Source organism: Sipha flava, unplaced genomic scaffold (genome assembly GCF_003268045.1).
Source record: "Sipha flava isolate LNK unplaced genomic scaffold, YSA_version1 338_pilon_pilon, whole genome shotgun sequence".
NCBI lineage: Eukaryota > Metazoa > Arthropoda > Insecta > Hemiptera > Aphididae > Sipha > Sipha flava.
In genome coordinates this window covers 34881-56155 of record NW_020273030.1, presented here as the reverse complement: position 1 = coordinate 56155, position 21275 = coordinate 34881, and the positions used below count along the sequence as shown (strand labels likewise).

General features: G+C 31.8%; 1 protein-coding gene across 6 annotated transcripts in view; it reads left to right on the top strand.

Moving 5' to 3' along the window:
- The window catches only part of LOC112687249 (apoptosis-stimulating of p53 protein 2), a 126168-nt gene that overhangs the window by 91895 nt on the left and 12998 nt on the right, over positions 1-21275 (top strand). For all 6 annotated transcript variants that reach the window (XM_025559854.1, XM_025559852.1, XM_025559853.1 and 3 more), the window contains 6 exons: positions 15570-15748; positions 15988-16181; positions 17093-17803; positions 17881-17962; positions 18516-19015; positions 19715-20337. In XM_025559854.1, the coding sequence (XP_025415639.1) occupies positions 15570-15748; positions 15988-16181; positions 17093-17803; positions 17881-17962; positions 18516-19015; positions 19715-20337 (2289 nt within the window). The remainder of the gene's footprint in view (positions 1-15569; positions 15749-15987; positions 16182-17092; positions 17804-17880; positions 17963-18515; positions 19016-19714; positions 20338-21275) is intronic.

Here is a 21275-nt window from a genome sequence, read left to right as displayed (position 1 = left end):
AAAGCCTTACTAAGATCCGTATAGATTGCATCCACTTGCCCACTATTCTTCATTGTTCCGAGCACATTAAGGTACACTACCAAATTTGTAACAGTTGATTTTTGTGGTCGAAAACCGTGTTGCTCATTTATTAAAATGTTAATAAATGAACATGATAACTTTGGCTCTATTAGCTTTTCAAAAAGTTTTGGCAATAAACTTAATTTTGAGATTGGGCGATAGTTACTTATTGAATTACGGTTTCCGGATTTAAATAACGGTATTACGAAACTGGTTTTCCATAGAGTTGGAAAAACACCTACAGAAAGTGATTTATTAAACAAAGCAAACACTGTGCGTGCTAAAGAATAACAACATTTAGATAAGACAATAGGGGGTAGTCCATCTGGCCCATATGTGCTATCTAGACCCATATTTGTAAGACCCTCAAAGACCTCAGATAACGAAATATGTATAGATGAAATATTAACTGTTGATTGAGATATAAATTCGGAAGACTGAGAAGCAGGAAATTGTGATTTTTTGTAAACCGAAGAAAAATAATCAGCGAATGCATTAGATATGGTTTTGTTGTTATCAAAAGTTTTTTCATTATAAGACATAGAGGATGGTAACACATTAGTTTGTCTTTTTTCCCTAACGAAACTCCAAAAGTTTTTAGGATTGGTAGACAAATTATTTTGAATATTATATAGATATCGATCATAGCATTGTTTAGAGAAATATTTACATTTCGCTCGAAGTTCTGAGAAAAATGCATATGTCGCTGGACAAGGATTTTTTTTATAAATCATATGTGCTACACGTTTTTTTTTTATCAGTCTACGTAAATTACCGTCAAACCAATGAGGAAAATTTGGTTTATATACATTAATTATAGGTACATACTTGTCTAATATTAAATTTACCACATTATAAAATTTATCGACGGCTATATCAATATTTATATCGGAAAATAATTTTTCCCAATCGATATTATTCAAAGCTAATGAAATACCTTCGAAATTGACTTTACTAAAATTTTTTTTTTTTTGAACCATTGGCAGTTTAGGCAAATTTTTAATTCCAGTAAATTCACAAGTTATAATTAATGGAGGATGAGGTTTATCTACAGGGACAAGAGGGCTGGAGCATAAATCAACCGCTACTAAATCTAACGTAGAAAAAATTAAATCTAATGTATTCCCAAAGGAGTTACGTAAATTATTAAACTGAGATACATTACAAGTTGAAAATTCGTTAAAAATAACGTTGACTGACGAAGATCGAAGTCCGTTTACAATTAGACCGGTGTGGTCATGTGAAAAGAACGTATTAGGAAAGTTATAGTCCCCCCCCAATAATTATATCTAGGTTATCACCAAATTTTGTAAATAACCAATTAACCGTATCTACGTGCATTTCGTATACAGATAAAGGACTGGTCTCTGGGATGTAACAAGCACCGATAATGAGTTTCTTATTATTAATACTGACAGATACGAATACCTGTTCGACTGATTCATATGGAATGCTGATTAATTCACAGGCATATTTATTATGTATAGATATTAAGACTCCTCCACCACGACCTCTCTTACTCGTAAGAACATTTCTATCGTATCTAAAAGTATTATAATTATAGAGACCAAGTTCAGAGTCTAACACATCGGCTTTTAACCAAGTTTCTGTTAAAATTAGAAAATCATAACTATTGTATGGGACATTACACGTTAAACATCGAAGTTTATTATTTAGACTTCTTATATTTTGGTAATAACCTATTAAATTATTAATGGATTTTTTGTGACAAGTATTTACATAATTATGATTAAAATTATTTACATTATTATAATGATGGATATTTACTATATTACGATGTTATATAGCTGCGAACGCAGCTACTTTCCTGAGTTTTTTCGCCAGAGTGGGGGTACCATTGATGTATTTGATGAACCATCCGTCTTCGCCTAATTTACGCTTTTCCTCTAATTGGTGTTTGATATCGTTGAAATGTGTGCGTTGTAGTGTCGTTAAATCAGTACCGATAAATATATGTTTAAGTGAATCAATTGAACGTAATTTCCTCTTCGCTTTTAGAACAGACATAACTTCCGATGTACTTTTTAATTTAACCATTAAAGGACGTGGTTTCGAAGACATTTTTCCTAATCGAGCTGTATGTACAATTGATATATTTAAATCAAGTTCCTTAAGAATAGTATCAGCACGATTAACAGGATTGGTCTCACTATTAGTAAGCTCTTCTTCAACATTGAAAATAATAATATTATTCGATTTTTCCGTACGTTCATGTACTTCTAGGAGTATGGTTTGTAGATCTAGATCTTTACCATTTCTATTATTTGTAGATGTATCCAAAACGTTAACACGTGTACGCAAGGTGTCGATTTGTGTTTTAAGTTCCTCATTTTCTTTTCTTAATTTAGCGATATCTGAAGTAAGTTCCTCTAGTTTGATCATGATAACATCAGTTTTATTTTCATTAATAATTAATTTAGAAGATATTGTGCTCAGTTTATTATCCTGAGATTTTAATATTTTCATAATATCAGTTAATGTGGGTTCATTTTTGCTAGGCAAATTAGGAATAGGAGATTTATTAACTTTAGACATAATGATAAAATTCACGAATTAGATCAAAATTGAAATAAATAAACCGAAAATATTAAGTAGGTATAAAATAAGTTTTTTACTAGTCACTTGTATTTAAATAAAAATAAGTAACGCCGTAACATGTTCACTGTTCAACTGTCAGCTGATAACTGATAATTACACCGTATAGTCGCTTTATATAGTGAACGTAATGGTTTTTTTTGTTTGCGAGAATGTGTAGAACATATTCATCACGAGTTATTTCACTAAAAAAATATTACCCAACAAATATATACATAGATTCACACCTATATATATATATATATATATATATATATATATATATATATAATTTCATCTGTAAAAAATTGATGCTAGGACTCCCCAATTTTATTTGATACCATATAAAAATAATTTTTGTTAAATTTGGTGATGATAACTCACTCCCTTCCCGTGCCTCAAGAGGGTTGAAAATGGTTAAATATGGTAGTTTTACGGTTTTCCGTATTTTAATCTGAAATAGCTACAGTTATAATAAAATTACAATTGAGCTTTATTAAAGAATTTATAATTTTCTATAAGTGATCAAATGACAATATGTTACCAAAATCTAATGTTTTCTCTAAAAATAAAGAAAAACTAAATAACGTAGTTAATTGGTAAAAATATTGGAAATACGGTTTTTTAAATATATTTTATGAACGGTTGAAGATATGAAAAAAATGTTTGATATATTAATTAAATATAATTTAATTTTCTACAAATAATATTATAAGTAAAAATATTATCAAATCAACAGTTTTGTTTCTACTGTTAAATTTCTCAGTTTAATTACTAGAGTATTATATACATTAAAATTAATATACAAATTTCTTTTTTAAATTTCACGACTGCAGCCGGAAATTGTTTTGCGATATTCTTGAACAACCTGAAAAATATATTAAATTATTAGCTATTTTTGATTGAAGATTCGATTGATTCTTTATATTTACTTGTAAAGTAAATTTTTTTTGTTTTTCATTTTTGGAAAATTTTTAATGACGATTTAACTTCTTAAGCTTATTTATATTCTTCTATGTCTTTCCATGTACTTGGGTCTGCTCATAAAAATATATCAGAAATTTGAAATCGTGTAAATAGTTTTCACGATTTATTAGTTAATAAATCAAATGGAAGATCTTTGTTTAGAAAATGAGTTAAGTCATCGAACTTTAAATATAATTTGTTTTTCGATTCCTCAATTTCTTCCTCACTGTCAAAACTATATTGTTTTTTCCCTTCTAAAATGCAGTTTGCCATACGTTGTTTTGTTTCATTATTAACACGATCGTCAAATATAGAAAATACGGCACATTTCTCGTTCAAATACCATAAATGTTTAATAAATTTTCTAATGACGACTTCTCCTAATTTACCATTGTAGTTTTTTAGTTTTTTTAGAAACAACAAATCATTCATGAGTGCTGTAACTGGATTTGATGCGGTGATCTACTCTTGAATATAGCATTTAACTATGAAACAACAAACTTCTTCAAGAGAGTTTTGTTCTCTTGTAGTAATTTTAAATTAATCACTGAATAATAAAATTTTAATACAAAAAATAGCTTTTGACATCCATCTTGCCAAGTGATAGGCACCTGGTTGTTTAAATTTAATTACACGAGGAGGTGAACCTCCTAGAAATATTAAAATCAGCTCAAGAAATTCTCTGTAGTCATCTTTCGAGAAATTATCGTTTAATTTTTATATACAAAATAAAGATATGTCATTTGCAACGTCTTTTAAATTTTTATGCGAATTTTGAAAAGTAGAATATATTCTAAAATTGCTTAAATCTATATTTTTTCAGTAATTTTTAAACCGTTTAAACAAAGGTATGTCAGGGCAATTTTTAACAGTAATCTTCACATGAGCAAACACAGCTTGCAAAACTATCTCAAATATATGATGACGACACGCGAAAAATAAAATATCACGCTTTAATAATTTTTCACATGCCCCATAAAGACGACCACTATTACTTGCCGTGGTATCAAACACAAATGCCTGAACTTTATCCACCAAATTCCAATCTAATAATAAATTGTACACCGCTGAAGATATTTTTTCTCCAGTACCTGGAGTTAGAACAGGAACCCCTAAAAGCTTTTCTACATTCGAAGCCGATACAATTACAGGAAGTCTATCTATATTTTTATTACTTAATATATCAGGCAATAGTTTAGAATCCCAGTGTACAATTATATAATTTAAATTTTGATTAATAAATGTTGATTTAATAGCTTCAGATGACCGCCTACGAAAATGTTCAGGGGCTCGTTTAATAGTTGACCTATTTATTGTAAATTCCAAACAATTTACCTGAAAACTTTCAGCTGCAGTTGTTAATAAATGCACTGCATCTCGATCACTAATTTTGCATTTATCTAGAGCTGCCGATAAGCGAGATGTTATAATATTTTTTTAGCCCACATTGGTATTGAAGAACTAGGCATTGGTAATAAGCAACTAGGACTTTCATTTAAAACTTCATCTAAAAGTGTATTATCTTGATCTTCAGAACTAGATGAACTATGAAGTTGAATTCTTTCTAAAAAAATCATTATTTAAAAATAAATTATTATACTAATAAAAATTAAGAAAATATATATACAATTCAATTTTCTATATTTAATAACTTACCGGTGAATTTTAAGGTTTCCATTTCTTGTCGTTTTTTTCGTTCATCTTCATTTTTTTAAGAATTGCTTTACGTTTTTCAACACCCGCTAATTTCATATCCGTACTAAGAATACAACCAGGACGACTTTTCTCTCGTTATTTAAATAAAAATTGCTTATCTTCTTCTATTTTAATTAAATTTAAGGCATTGGCGTGGAATATATCAAATAAATTGTCTAATTGTTCTTCGAATTTGTTTTCATGTGTTTTTTGTAATTCTGTTGTTCGTGTTTTATTTTTGTCCAATTTTCTTCTTTCTTCATATAATTTTTTCAGTTTCTTAATGCAATCTGAATTATCATGTATTGTTATTCGAGCTTTTCTCCAAAAAATTGAACATTCATCAATAACCAAGCGTGAACTATCATGTAAATTAAGGTTTACTAAATGCATAATATTATTATAAAATAAAACAGATAAACAATCCCTCTTGGAAGGCAATTTAGAACCAGTTATTCGATTATTCATGGGTTCAACTAAATAAATTTGTTGTCTAGGCATTTTGCAAAATAAATTTTGATACAGTAACTTATAAATTATAACTTAAAATAACAACTATAAAATTATAAAGACGCGAAACGTTTTAATGAAAACAACTAAAATATTAAATTTTCTTTAATAACTATTACATATATTGTTTATCCGTATAATTCATAACTTTTATTAAGTTTTATTTTATTGTTATCCGAGTTTTATCTATTTGCTATAACGATGACGGAAATCGCACATTATTTTAAATATTATAATTAACATTTGATCGTATCTTCAACCGTTCATAATATATTTTTAAAAACCGTATTACCAACATTTTTGCCTATTAATTAAATTATTTAGTTTTTCTTTATTTTCAGAGGAAACAATAGACTTTGGTAAAATGTTGTAATGTGGTTACTTATAGAAAATTGTATGTTCTTTAATAAAGCTCTTATGTAATTTTTTCATAACTGTTACTGTCTTAGAGTAAAATACAGAAAACTCTAAAACTACCCTATTTGGGCATTTTCAACCCTCTTGAGGCACGGGAAGAGGGTGAGTTATTATCACCAAAATTAACATAAATTATTTTTATATGATATCAAATAATAATATAAGTTCCTGACTTATGAAAATTAAAGAAAATATTCTGACCTTATAAATAAGAACCACCCTAATATGTATGTGTGTGAAATAAGTACTTTTATGTAAATACGTATGCGTGCTATGTATTGTTGTACCTCTTATATCTACCTACTGTACGTATTTATAATTTCATAAGTATATATGTATATGAGAGTGTTAACGATTTCTTTTATACACGAGGAATGTTTTATATATAACATATATATTGCACTTAAGCTACTCGATAAATGGTACCGATATAATAGAAAGAAATCGAGTAAAAAATTTAACTTCACAAATGAGAATATATACGAATATGACCATTAACACGTTAGCTTTGCTTTTATTTTTTTTATTTAAGATGTATTCGTTGTTTTATAAAAAATTTACTTCGTTACTCAGGTTACAACAAATGTAGCTAAACAATGATTTAAAACCATAGGTGTTTAGGTAACTAGCGTTAAACGCCGTAAGACATTTGGAATATCGGTTAAAATATAAATTATAATAACGTTCACTGCGCGAAACCGAATAATTTGCGTTTGAGTAATTCATGGATTTGGTAAAACACACTTTACTTGGATCTCCGATATATGAAACCTATCTGAAATAAAATTATGAATAATTATATTGTTAATAAGGAAAATTATATTTTCCTTAATCCCCAACATTTTATATATATATATATATAAATCATAACAAGCAGTGTAAACTGATTGTTATAATGTATATGTTACGCCAAATTTATGAAATTGCTGATTTCATGAAATCAGCAACGTTGTCGCCGAATACGTGAAATCAGTAATTTAGTTAACAAATTCACAAAATCAGCAAATTTTGATAGCCGATTTCATAAATTAAGCAGCTTTTTTCTGCCGATTTCACGTAATCGGTAACACATTATTATGATATAATAATAAATAGTGGCTTATAAATAAACAATAATTGCACGCGTGCTGATCGGCATTACCACGCCGTAGTCTTTATTACTAAAACTTTCAGCAAATTCTTCAAGAATCCTCATTCGTTGTGTGGGATGAGTGTACAATGAGTCATAGATCACATATCGAAGCAATTGATCGAACATTAAGAGATCTTAGGTATAATAATAAGTTTATGGGTGGCATAACATTTGTTTTCGCTGGTGATTTCCGTTAAACCTTACCAGTAATCCCTAAAGGTACTCGAGCTGATGTCGTTAATGCTTGCTTAAAATCTTCTCATATATGGAACTATGATGAAAAACTTTATTTGCGAACAAACATGAGAGTTTATTTATGCGGAGGGGACGATATTTTTCCAGCACAGTTGTTGAAAATTCGAAATGGAACTTTAGAAAATGAAAATGGTTACATTTCTGTCAATCACACGATTGGACGGGTGGTCAATAACGTGGAAGAGTTGATTTCTACAGTTAATCCTGACATTTTTAATCTGTCCAATAAATCTTATCAGTGGTTATGTGAAAGAGCTATTATCTCTCCGAGAAATGTAACAGCAGGAGAAATTACTGATATCATCCTTCTAAAATTCGATGGACACTCAAGTGAATATCTATCTATTGATACAGTTACATCAAAAGATGATGCTATTCATTTTCCACAAGAATTTCTCAATTCTCTTTCTCCTTCGGGATTTCCTCCTCATAAGCTAAAATTAAAAATGGGTGCTCCAATTACATTATTACGTAATCTTCAACCACCGAACTTATGTAACGGTACAAGATAACAAATAAAATCGTTGCGAAATAATATTATAGAAGCCGTAATTCTTACAGGGCCAACAAAAGGAGAAATTGCATTCATTCCAAGAATTCCCATGATTCCCTCTGACTTGCCGTTTTCTTTCAAACGGCTTCAATTCCCAGTTAAAGTTTCTTTTGCCATTACCATAAACAAAGCGCAAGGTCAAACATTCAAGTACGTTGGCGTAGATCTTCGTACAGAGTGCTTTTCACATGGGCAATTATACGTGGCATTTTCTCGAACTGGGGACCCGAATCATCTTATGATTTCAATTTCAACAGGAAATATAACAAAAAACATTATATACTCAGAAGTCTTATAAAATTCTTATTTTAATTCTTTTTTTTTCTTTTTTTTTCTTCATCAACTTCAATCAAATTCTTTATCAACCATAAATTATTTCTTTTTTATGTGTATTTATTTTTATCATTTATAACGCTAGAAAAATTTCAATTCGTTTTCATTAACCGTTTTTTTATATTTACTTGCCGATCACATTAAACAATAATATTTGAATAAAAAATTAACGGAGTTCACGGGCGAAGCTGTGACGGGTCGGCTTGTAATATATATAATATAAGAGAATATAAATTATAATAATAATAATAATTATTATTATTATTATCATCATCATAGTAGAATGTTTGGACTCTATACTGTATTCGCTAGCTGTCGTAAACAAAATCGTTTAACCGGCCTTGACTCGCGTTCAGCATCACATACCACATATATGCACTCGGAAAATATCGTTTGTGCATTGGACAACGAAATAATTATTTTCAATTTGGTCGTTGGCAATGGTAGTGATTTGTCAACGCCACGCCGTCGCGAAGAAGTGTGTATGAGCATCGACTGAGAAAGAGACAGAATCCACACCATGGTCGACAGCCACGTGGAGCAACAAATTATATTAAAAAACTTTTTTCGGATAACTATAAGTAACATGCATAAATATAAGTAGTGTTTTTCTTTTTTATTTCGTCCATTCCTCTTCGACAATTAAGTCGAACAAATAAATTTTCGTTCAAAATATGTGGCTGGGTAGAGTGGAATAAACGATTATGGTTCGTGAATCACAACACTATATGCACACACAATATTTTATATACTAAATTACCATCCCAAAATATATTGGGCATTAATGACATTTTTGAATCTCTGTGATGCGACGTGATCGAGAAATACATAAAAATACTTTATAATTTTTGCTTTTCTAAAAAAACATCGACATGTCTGAGGCACTTACTCAATTATGATTAGAAGAGTAAAACTAAGCCTACCGTATTCTTGTAAACTTTACATCGTTTTTATAACATAATGTGTGCAATACGATTTAGCCGATAATTTTTCGACAAAAATTATGTAAAAAATGTTTTTCGGCATATGATTGTTGTTAAATATTTATGCGAAGGAGCCGATTATTATCATGGACGCGTTTGGGCCAAATTACCTCGGCAAATAAATTTAAATCCTGATTTTTATTAGTCCGTTGTGTTTAACCGCTACTGCGCTGCTTTTACCGCTGCCATTATTAACGGTTGGCTGTCAAATGTAATTATATTAATATAATACTATGACGCTGCAGCTTTTGTTATTTAATCATTCATTCAATGCTTAGGCACCTATTATAATTACACATAAACAATAAACATACTGCAGGGGCGCCGACGACAATTTAATTTCAATCTTAATAATATTCGAACGCACAATAAACATGTATACATAATACGTCATAATGTTCTAACGATTTCTCATAACGACCACCCTGTTGAATCCCCCCGCTCAGGCAGCTGTCATAATTGATGAACTCGTGTCGACTCTCAACCGCAATATAAAATATATTTTATAACAGTATGTATGCAAATGATGACGTTGCGCGTGCGATAGGTGTTCAATAATTTCGTTGAAACGTTTCGATGTGTACGAGTATACGAATGGGAAAGCGGTAGTTTTGCGTGCCAGAGACATTACCACGGGATTGCGTGTTCTATCGAGACCAGAGTTTTGCAATATTATTTTAGTTTTATTTTGTTTTAATATTTCCATCATTTTCCACCTCATACTAATTGATTAAATATTTTGCGTCACTCTATATCGTAGCTTTCACGTTTATTATTGTTGCTAACATTATTATTATTATTTTTTGTTGTGATTTGGTCAAGTGCTTACCACTACTCACTATTTATACGGATGGATATTTATTCTTATATTTGTACATTTGACAATTATTCAAGCACTTCACAGAACATTAACCCGAAAGTTCAAAAAATAATCGCAATGTTCCAAAAGTAATTTTAATGTGGGCGTTGGTAATCTTTGGGGGGGCGGTAGGATGCCCGAAGAAATTTTGGGGGCGTTGAGTTGGGTTTAGGGGGGCAATACAAAAAAAATATATATAAATATTATATTATATTAAAAAAAAGTCTCATTTATATATTTATATTATATTAATATAATATGTAATATAGTAAATCTATATTTATTAAAGCAAAATACCACACATTCACTGATCGCGGATTAACTAATAATATAGCTAATAATATACCACCAATACGTAATGTGCGACGCGGCGGCCCACGGGTTGCCTAGAAGTTTCGTCGACGTCGTCTTCCGTATTTAATGATCATTAGCGTTATCGTAACGGCGACAATAGCCAACAACTTAGTATTAACATTGATTAAATAATATTAAATATATATTTAATCAATGGTATTAATATTTTATAATATTATATTGTGTCTAATTTACGATGTATACTCAGGCTTTAGTATACGATTTGGTGTCGAACCGTGTCGATCGCGTTTTTGATTTTGTTTTTATTAATCATTTTGTGCACGTATAAAATATCTACATATTTCTGAAATGAAAACTATGTCGGAAGCAAAAAATAAAAAAAGACAATACAGTGCGGAATACATAAAATACGGATTTATTCAAAGTCGGACAAATTCATCATCGCCAATGTGCCTCATATGTCAAAAAACATTTTCAAATGAAGCAATGAAGCCTTCTCGACTACTCGATCATTTTAATAAAATGCATTCAGATATGAAAGACAAAGATGTGACTTACTTTCAAAATATGGAAAAAAAGTACGTAGCTCAACCTACTTTATCAACACTTTTTTCTGCGGCTTCTAAGCAAGACAATGATGGGCTTCGTGCGTCGTACAATATATCACTGTTAATTGCTAAAACAGGCAAACCACATACCATTGGGGAAGACTTAATTTTACCAGCAATAAAAGATGTAATAACAACTGTGCTCCATAAACCAGCGGCAGATATTATGCGAAAAATTCTTTTGAGCAATAGTTCTGTACAAAGACGAATTGATGAGATGACTGAAAATATTGAAGAATCATTGTGCAATCATTTGAAGACTTGTCAATTTTCAATTCAGTTGGATGAGTCCACTTTACCAACTAATGAAGCATTATTGTTATCATACGTAAGGTTTATAAAAAATGAGAAAATATGTCAAGAATTATTATTTGCGAGAAATTTAGAGACAGATACAAAAGGAGAAACCATATTTAATACATTGGAAAAGTTTTGTGATGAAAAGCAAATCCCTCTGAAGAATATTACGTCAATTGCTACTGATGGTGCCCCAGCTATGACAGGGCGTCACAAAGGCTTCATAGCGTATTTTAAAAATAAAGTTCCAGACGTGCTTGCTGTACATTGCGTCATTCATCGCCAGCATTTAGTTGCAAAAAATCTGAGTGAACGCCTGCATACATCACTGCATTATGTTATTAGAGCAGTTAATAGAATCAGAAGCAACTCACTAAATGACAGATTATTTAGTCAACTTTGCGTTGCTAATGATGAAGATTTCAATCGATTGCTGCTTCACACAGAAGTGCGCTGGCTGTCAAAAGGTACTTGTCTGACTCGATTTTACAATCTGTTTGACTCTGTGATTGAGTTCCTGAAGAACAAAGACACAGGACTTCGCGATAACCTCATCACATCAAAGAATGATATTTCGTACTTGACAGACCTCTAAAAGTTATTTAATGATGTTAATCTCCAACTTCAAGGTGACGACTTGAATTTGATTTAAACAAAAACTGTCATTTCTACATTCGTTGCCAAACTGCTATTATATAAGAGAAATATTGGTCGACGTGAATTTAATAACTTTCCTAATTTAGCAGCAGCATCTTTTATCAACGATGACTTGATTATTTATTGTCAACACTTGGAAAACCTCCACAATGATTTCAAAGAACGATTCCAGGACATTTTAAACATGGACATACCAGACTGGGTATTAGATCCTTTTTTCAAAAGTCAATACAGCAGAATCATCCCAGTTAGAAGAACAACTTTTAGAATTGACCACAAATGAGGAAATCAAATTCAAATTTAAGAATGGCTATCAAGAATTTTGGCTGCAAAAGCCAATCATGGAACTGTACCCTAGTTTATGGTCGATTGTTCAACGATTTCTGATAGCATTCCCATCATCGTATTAGTCTGAACGTGGATTTAGTGCTGAAGCAACACTGCTAACAAAAAATAGAAATCGGTTGCTTGTTACTGAACACGTGATTTACGGCTGTTTTTAAGTAAATTTAAGCCAGATATTAACAAACTCGTTAATGCGCATCAAGTTCATCCATCACATTAAGTAAATTTTAAATTTTGAATTCATAACTTTTTTTATAGCATGATTTTAATAAAAATACTTTTAATATGAATAATTTTAACAATAAATGTTTCATTTTAATAAAAATACTTTTAAGTACGAATAAGTATGCGTTTTAATTGCTGTCATCCAAAAATCTAATTTAAAATTTATGTTAAAACTTAGAAATAAGATATAGCATATTTATATATTATAAATTTTAATATCTGTTTTTAAAAGAAATAACAGATGGTAAGTTAAAATATTTTTTTAACGGGGGGGGGGCTGGAAAATTATTGATTCTCAAAGTGGGCGGTGGATGAAATAAGTTTGAGAACCTGTGATGTAGAGCGTACGCCAAAAAAAATTATGCGATCTTTTTAGAATGCAATATATTAATAAATTGCTCAGACTTAACCATGTATGGGGCCACGTTAAAAATGTAATACTGTGGCATGTTATATTTCTGTTGGCCATAAAATCGAAAGATATTTGTCCAATAATTTTGCAATTGTACTGTAATTTGCTTTTTCTATTACATCACAATTAAGTAAAAATATTTTCCTAGGTTTATCCATTTCTAAAGTTCCAACAATCACGTTTGCTACATAAAGTCCCACTACAACTGTAGTCTTGTTTATAAATCCAAATATTTTTATTATGTGTATTTTTCCTAATTATAACATTGGTTTTGGTTTCTAATCGTAGATTCGTTAGGTAAATTTTTCTAGACATTTTTGAAAAATGGAATGATCAAATTGAATTTATGATATAGCGGTATATTAACAGATAGAAATTGATTTGTCAAATTTTCAAAAATTGACGATTTTGATACTCTATTAGTAAAGTTTAATTTTTATAGCTTAATATTTATATTTCGTTGTAATCTTTATATATATTTATCCCGAAAAATATGCTGAAAAACAATGAATTTTTTGTCAGCAACAATTTCACTCCTTTGATTATATTCTCTATATTTTCTGGCATATGCACATAATCTGTTATTTTATGCTATTTTTATATCATTTTTACATATGTTTATTTTACAAAAAAAAAAATAAAAAATAAATAACAAACACTAGAAAATTAAACGCTTTGTACACAAAACACACCACTATCAGTACGACCACAACGATAAGAAAACAAATTTAAACTATTATATTTATTTATTTAGTTTTTTATCATCGTAAACACATTGACAAATTGGCCATTTTATCTATTTTATTATTCAATTAGGTATATTAGTTACTAGTTAGCATATATTACATTAAGATAAATTTTTAGATCAGTTAATATAAAACTCAGATTACTTTTTTTTGTTGTAGTAAAAAAATGTGTATTTATATTTAAAATTTTCATTGTTTTCCTAATATTATTAGAAATACGTCAATATGACCTAAAAAATATTAACGATATCATTAAAGCGTTAAAAATTTGAAAAATGCAAAAAAAAAATTCCCCAAAAATGTTCGTTGTCTGAATAGTGTGTACCTACTTGAAACATAGTTATATATTGAAAAGCATTGTATCAAGCATTCCAGAAAAAAGATGCAATGCATCAAAATCCAAGCCCTAATAATAATTAATTATTTGTTATCTTGTTTGAATGAATCAATTAATTTCTGTTATTTAATATGAAAATAGTTTAATTTTTTGAAGGTTATCGTAGTATATTATATTGAGCTACAATAAAACTTTTTAATCCACCAAATATCTTGTTTGAGTATACAAATTATTAGTTTATATATTTTTTTGATTGATTAAAATGCCAAAAATTACATTTTAATAGTATCTTAGTAAAAAAAATAAATGTTGTTTTATTCGGATATAATTAAAAAACCATTATGTCTTTGGCATATGTATACTTTCAAATCACTGTCAACCATTATTAATGCTTACCCCGCTTTCAATTATTACTCGACTCGTTAATTTCGTTATCACAGGGTTTACACATTTCTGCATTGCTGCGCATTACTCTTACCAAACAAGAACTAACACCGCCATCAATTGTTTATTTAGTTCATTTATTTACTTGTTTAGTCCTATCTACTACTGGATGTTATTTAGTAAAATTAAATTAATTTTAAAATTTTAACGAATCTTATAATATAAGTATGAAAATAAAATAAATTATAACCGAATAACTATGAGTAAATTTATATTTTAATAATGTTATTATAATTAATCATTTTCAATTTCGCTCGCTATGATAAGTTGAAGAAAACTGTTTATACTATACTGAAGTACAGAGAGTATTAATGGTAAATTATATTTTTAGAATGTATTCTTATGCATTTTAGTGAATGATGGTAAAGTAGACTTTTATCAGTGCCTAAAGAAGAAACTGAATTATTGATCATGTTAATTAGGAAATCATGGCATTGAAAATACTATGACAGATCATACTAACCACTTTCCTATAGCCCACTACGTAGAATCCAACCATAAACAATCTGTTTTGATTTGTCGATTTTTCGTGCATATTTATTACCATTTTTGATAGGTCACAAAGGGGTTTGCGATTATTTTCTATATAGTTTGATATACAAACATCTCATTGTAATTTCATCGAAATGCTGTTTTATATTCGATTGAATAATAATCTCGCAAAATGTTGACAGTTTGGTATTAACCCTCAGGTAGATTTTCCAGATAGAACTGACTCCACAACTATTTCCTTACGCACTTTGGGGTTGGGTATGCTAAGTGTAATCCAATTTTCTATTGAATGTTTACATAGAACAAATTTTTACTTTTCACAAATTGTTTTAGCTTCTGACCTGGAATCAATTCGTGCGTTGTTCAATGAAAAAGAAAAAGAACTGACCATGGCCGTAGCCAAAGTGGATGAACTAACTAGGCAACTCGAAGACGTTCAAAAAGGACGAGGACATACTCAACCCACGTCTCCGGCCTCCATGGAACTCGACAAACTACGATCCGAATTATTAGTGAGTCGTGTTCATTACTTATAATTATTTTTAATTGGAGCATTTCAATCAAGCTTTGTAAATCATTCCAACCCAATCTTAATGATGCTTAACGTATGAAAACCAATATTATTTTTTTTCTTTTAATATTTATATGTTATATATATTATTATAAATTGTTATAAATAATAAATCATTTTTTTTAAATAATTTAATATATAACTGATTATGTTATTGAACTTTTTGTTATTATTTTTAAGTATCGAAACAAATTAGGTGAACAACAAACGGTTAGACTAGTGCAACAGCGTGAAGTTATATCCAAAAGACAAGAAGAAATGGCATCAATTGATAGGCGAATATCGGAACTTCAAGCCAGGTTACATAGAAAGAGACTGCTCAACCAACAGTTGGCTAACCAAATTCAGGCTAACAAACCAGGACAAAATAACAGGCGAGTAATCTTTTCGGGCGCAATAATGCTATTGAAAGGCTTCCGTGGCTTATTATTTAACAAGTAATTCAATTTTGGCCGTTGTGATACTGTAAATTACACTGTAATAACGATTATTGATTTTATTCTTGGCACTAGTGAATTTGCTGTTAGATTATTTGTGGTTTTCTGCGAAGCGTCGAGCATCCATCTAAGTTCCACTAAATTTAGTCGTGATAAAATTTACTGCCTTATCCGTTTCTCGTGGGATTTGTATTCGAATTCAACGCACCAGTAAAATACGATTGAGAACGTTATTTTTGGTTACACGATTGAGAACGCTCGAGTTTTTTTTTCAACTTTGCCAAATATAATCGATCGATAATATGAGCACAATAATCTGCTGATATTTATCGGACTTTTATCGGATTAGCTGGAAGTTAATAGTAATTTAGATATCAGATAAGAGAAAACGACGGTTAGGCTTTTTAGTCGTCGCACAAACTATTCGTCTATTCGTATTAGATATTTTTATAAGTTCTACATATTTTTAATTTTTTTATTCATATTATATATTACATATTATTAGGCGCTTATTTGTATACGATTATAATTATTAATTTATGGCTTTTTTCAAGGATATTTATTGTATGTATAATGAATTTTTCAAAAGTCAAATAAATATAATATAGCAAACTATATGGCAGCGTTGCACATAAATCGTTCTCAATCGTATCATTTTTTGGGTTTTTTTGGGGTCAGTGGTAAGTTCTTTGTTCATTTCAATTGTTTTCAATCGTTCGGCAAAAAAGGTATAACTTTCTCAATCATTCGATAGTCCAACACACTGCTAGTAGTATATCCGTTATGAACCTGAATAGTAAATAAAAAAAATTCCAAATGATAATCAAATTAGATATTTCTGTTTTTAGATCTCTCGGTGGACCAGGAAAACAAATGATGCCTTTGTGTGATGGCAAAATGAGTGGTGGTAATGTTGCGGCCGTGGAACCATTCAACCATATACCAGATGCCATGAACAAAAACTCTCAGTTACGTAAATCTGAGGATAATATCTTGAGCCACGCAACAGGTGACCCGCAGTCTTATGGTGGTCGGACTGGTAGGTCTGAGCAAAAATCAATTTCTCAACAACCGTTGATCCAAAAATCTATAGTAGATCCATACCAACAATACCAACAATCTAATAACAACTATAAAGTTGAACAGACTAACGGAAATCCAGGTGATCTCCCGTACTTTGGAGGCAGCAAATTCGATCCAAAATACCAGACTCTACCACATAATACTAAATTCTCACCATTAGTAAACTACAACGGTAATCAACTCCCGCCATCACAGCAACAGCAGCAGAAACAACAGCAACAGCAGCAACAGCAACAGTGGTTATGTCAGCACGACGATATTGCCGAGGATAATAACAAAGACCTAGTTAATAACAACACCGGTTATTGTGGCGATCAAAAACTTAATGAGATAGCGCAAAGTAAAAAATCTGTTTTGGCCGGTCAAGTATTAACAAACCTAGGACAAAACCTACAGATGCAAAGTTCCAGCAGACCAATCAACGCTCAAGTGTATCATACAAAACCGCTTTCATCATCCAACCATGTGTCTCAAAGGTAATATACTTACCAAAGAGAAATAGTGGAATTTTAGTGCCATGATTCTAACAATATATAATTTGCACATATTTTAGACCACTTAACTATTCGATACATCCTACGGTGCTGTCCACTAGAAGTCAACCAGTCGGTGGGACCGGTATGAGTAATCATCAGGTAAGCATGCGTCTGTAAAAAAAAACAATGTTTTACGTTTTTCAATTGTTGAATTTTTGAGTCTATGGGTAAATTTGATAATTTTTCGTTGAACTACGCACATTAAATGGTTGTTTTATTTCTACATTATTTCACAGCGATAATAAAGTATGGAACATCGAAATAAATCATTTGGAATACTAATAATGTTCATAGTGCATTTGCTCAGTAAATATGTGTAACATATGAATAATAATTACAGGGAATTAAGCATTCCAAGTGATTAATAATATTATCCTTATCGCGGTTGTAGTTCGAACGTTGGCTTGGGAGTTGTACGAGCACTTCGGATTTTTAAGTGTAGTTTAAGAGTAGTTAGCGCGTGTTAGACTAAACGTGAATGCGTGAAAACTTGAAAGAGAGAGAGAGACTGAGAAACGGCGTTAATTCGATCGTCCTGGAAATATTTTGCGCGCAGCTTTTGGGAATCCTAAAAAACACTTTCGGCAAAATGTCGTCGAGCGGGGTGATGAGGTCGAATTTATTACGGAACTTTTTATGATTTTATTCGCAGAAACCGACGAGCAGCGTGTCGCCCATCTACCAGACATCGTCGACCAAGGTGCAACCGGTGCAGCCACAAGTGTTGAACTCGGTGACGGCCAACCAAGTGGCGATGTCAGCGATGACCAAAGAATCAAAACAACCGATGAGGACGGAACAACCGCTGGGCGTCGACCAAGCCGGTAGCCCTACGACGACAGTCGTCGGCAAACCGGCGCTGCCGCCAAAACCACCGCCGCCGCCGCTGGGCAAAACGTCCACGCCGCCACCCCCGCCCAGACACAGCGCGTATCATCTACCTCAATACCATCAACCGGACACGTTGTCGGATGACGGCAGCCGCTTGTACTACACCGACTGCAGACCAGCGCAGCAGAAGGATCTGACGCCACCGCCGTCGCGGATACCTAACGGCAACGGACCGGTCAAGTCCAACTTCGGTGATTCATCCGAGTCCGACAACTCGTCCAGTTCCGCGTCCATGCGATCCGTGTTTGGCAACGCCGCCAAGTGAGTGCTTGTCGTTTGTTTATTCGTGTCTCGCGTTTCGGGTCCGCTAGGGATCAGGAGAACAATTTCGATCCGTCAGGGAACACACAGATGTTCATCTGTCTGTTCGTTTTTGAATGGTTGTACCTGTCAGGATGCGAGTACGTAATATATAATCGTAATATTGCTTTTAGAACATTTTATTTATAATACGGTTTAATATGATCAGAGATCGAAAATACTCGTTATTGAGTGGTATGAATTTCACTTAATACGTGATTATGTATTGAGTGCGATTTAGTTGTAAATATAATACAGTAAAATACATTATAATATATTAGATTCACGATGATATGTTTCAAAGATTTTCGTAAATATATAATTTTATTTCTGCGATATGCACGTGAATTTTTCGACCATCATTGCCGACACGTCCGTTATAATATTATAGTATCAGCCCTACATTGTTGCATCGAGGGTTTTCTAATGCACTTACCGTATAATATAACCTTTTTAGTTTATGAAAAAATCATATTTTTCTCCATCGATTTTTTTCTATTATCGTTTTGATAGATTTTAAATATTAGACATCGCGCAAGGATCCCTGTGCCCTCCCTACATATTGACAATATGCTTTTCTTCTTGCACTCGTATGGACAAAATTGCCGTATACTTTAAGTGTATGATCATATTAATTTCTATTTATTTTCGCCTTGATAGAAACGATGGACATCAGCTGTTGGAGAGTGTACGGTCAATGAACTTATCAACCAAAGGAACGCCTCCACCCCCACCTCCACTGCCTCAACCGTCCGCTGTCTCCACCGATCCCATCAAAGAACATCATAATCATCATCATCACCATCAGCAGCAGCAGCAACAGCAAATGCAGCTACCCAACGAAGTAAAACCACCGCCGTCGAGACTGCCATCGCTTCTCCTCAACCGGACCACTTCGTATCCGGTTACAGAAATCACCTCAGATACGATCAGTGGCAAAAGCAATCTGATCACCCATCACCCTCACCAGCAGCAGAACCGTACGTCCGTTGCGTTACCACCGCCGCAGCAGCAAACGCTGTCAAGCGTACCTGTCGCGTCGGCCGCCGCCAAACAGGAGCAGACTGCGACGGACGAGACGGACAGGGTGCATGCCGTGAGCGTTGCGCAGCGCATCGACGAACTAGAGAATCGATTCGGCAACGGAGTTGGCAGTGGCACCGTGAGCGGTGTCGGATGCGGAGTGAACGGCGGATCTTCGTCCACTGACGAAAACAGCACCAGCAACCACAGTTCGTCATCCCCGGACTCCGGCCAAGACTCCGGCAGAGACGATATATCCGGTAAGTCGACAAATCTCGATTCACTGCTTCAATTTTCATTTTTCTTGGAATATTCCGTTGAGTTATTCGATGTTACATAATTACGTCTTAGCGTTATTTTCCCTTTGTTTAAAATACACTTTCGTCGATTGTTTTTCCTTACAGACATGAGGCTAAATTATAATCTTCAGTATATCTGTCCGATAACGTTTCTCTCGAAAATTTCTTCTACTCAACCTCATTTCTACAATATATAATATGTAATATTTCATTATTACATTGATAATTTTTCTATTGGCACATATCGATTGACATGTACCAATACTTAAAGAAACCAATAATATAGGAAATGTTATGTCGATCGGTGTGAATTTTATAATCCCTTATAAGCTACGTACTCGTTATTTGTTATTTCCCCCCACGGCTAAATTATAGTACTGTCATGTGCACATAACCTTTTATTCTTTAAAAATATATTATTATTGTTAATATTATTTTTATGATACTAAAAACATCCATATGTGGCGTATTGTAACAATATGAAGGTGCAAAATGAAATATCTTTATATTATTTACTTCCCTAGTTAATTCTGTTTCGAAATATAATTTTTCTCGTGGGAATCTATAGGTATTTATTATTTATGCGTACATCAGACGTTAACCGACTTTTACAAACGATACCAAATTGAACATACGAACGAAACACTATGTGTAAGATCTGTAATTGCAACAACTTTAATATCGGAATAATAATATTAAAATATTTTTATATTATTTACAGTAACTCAATTTTAGTTTTCCAAGTTTAATATTATTTTCAAAAAATATTAGCTACAATGATCACTGCATATATTGTTTTAATCAATTTTCTTAGAAGAATAAATAATTCAATTGTTTTTATAACAACAGTAAATTATGAAGTAACGCCGGAAATTCTATTTTTTGATAAATATTATAAT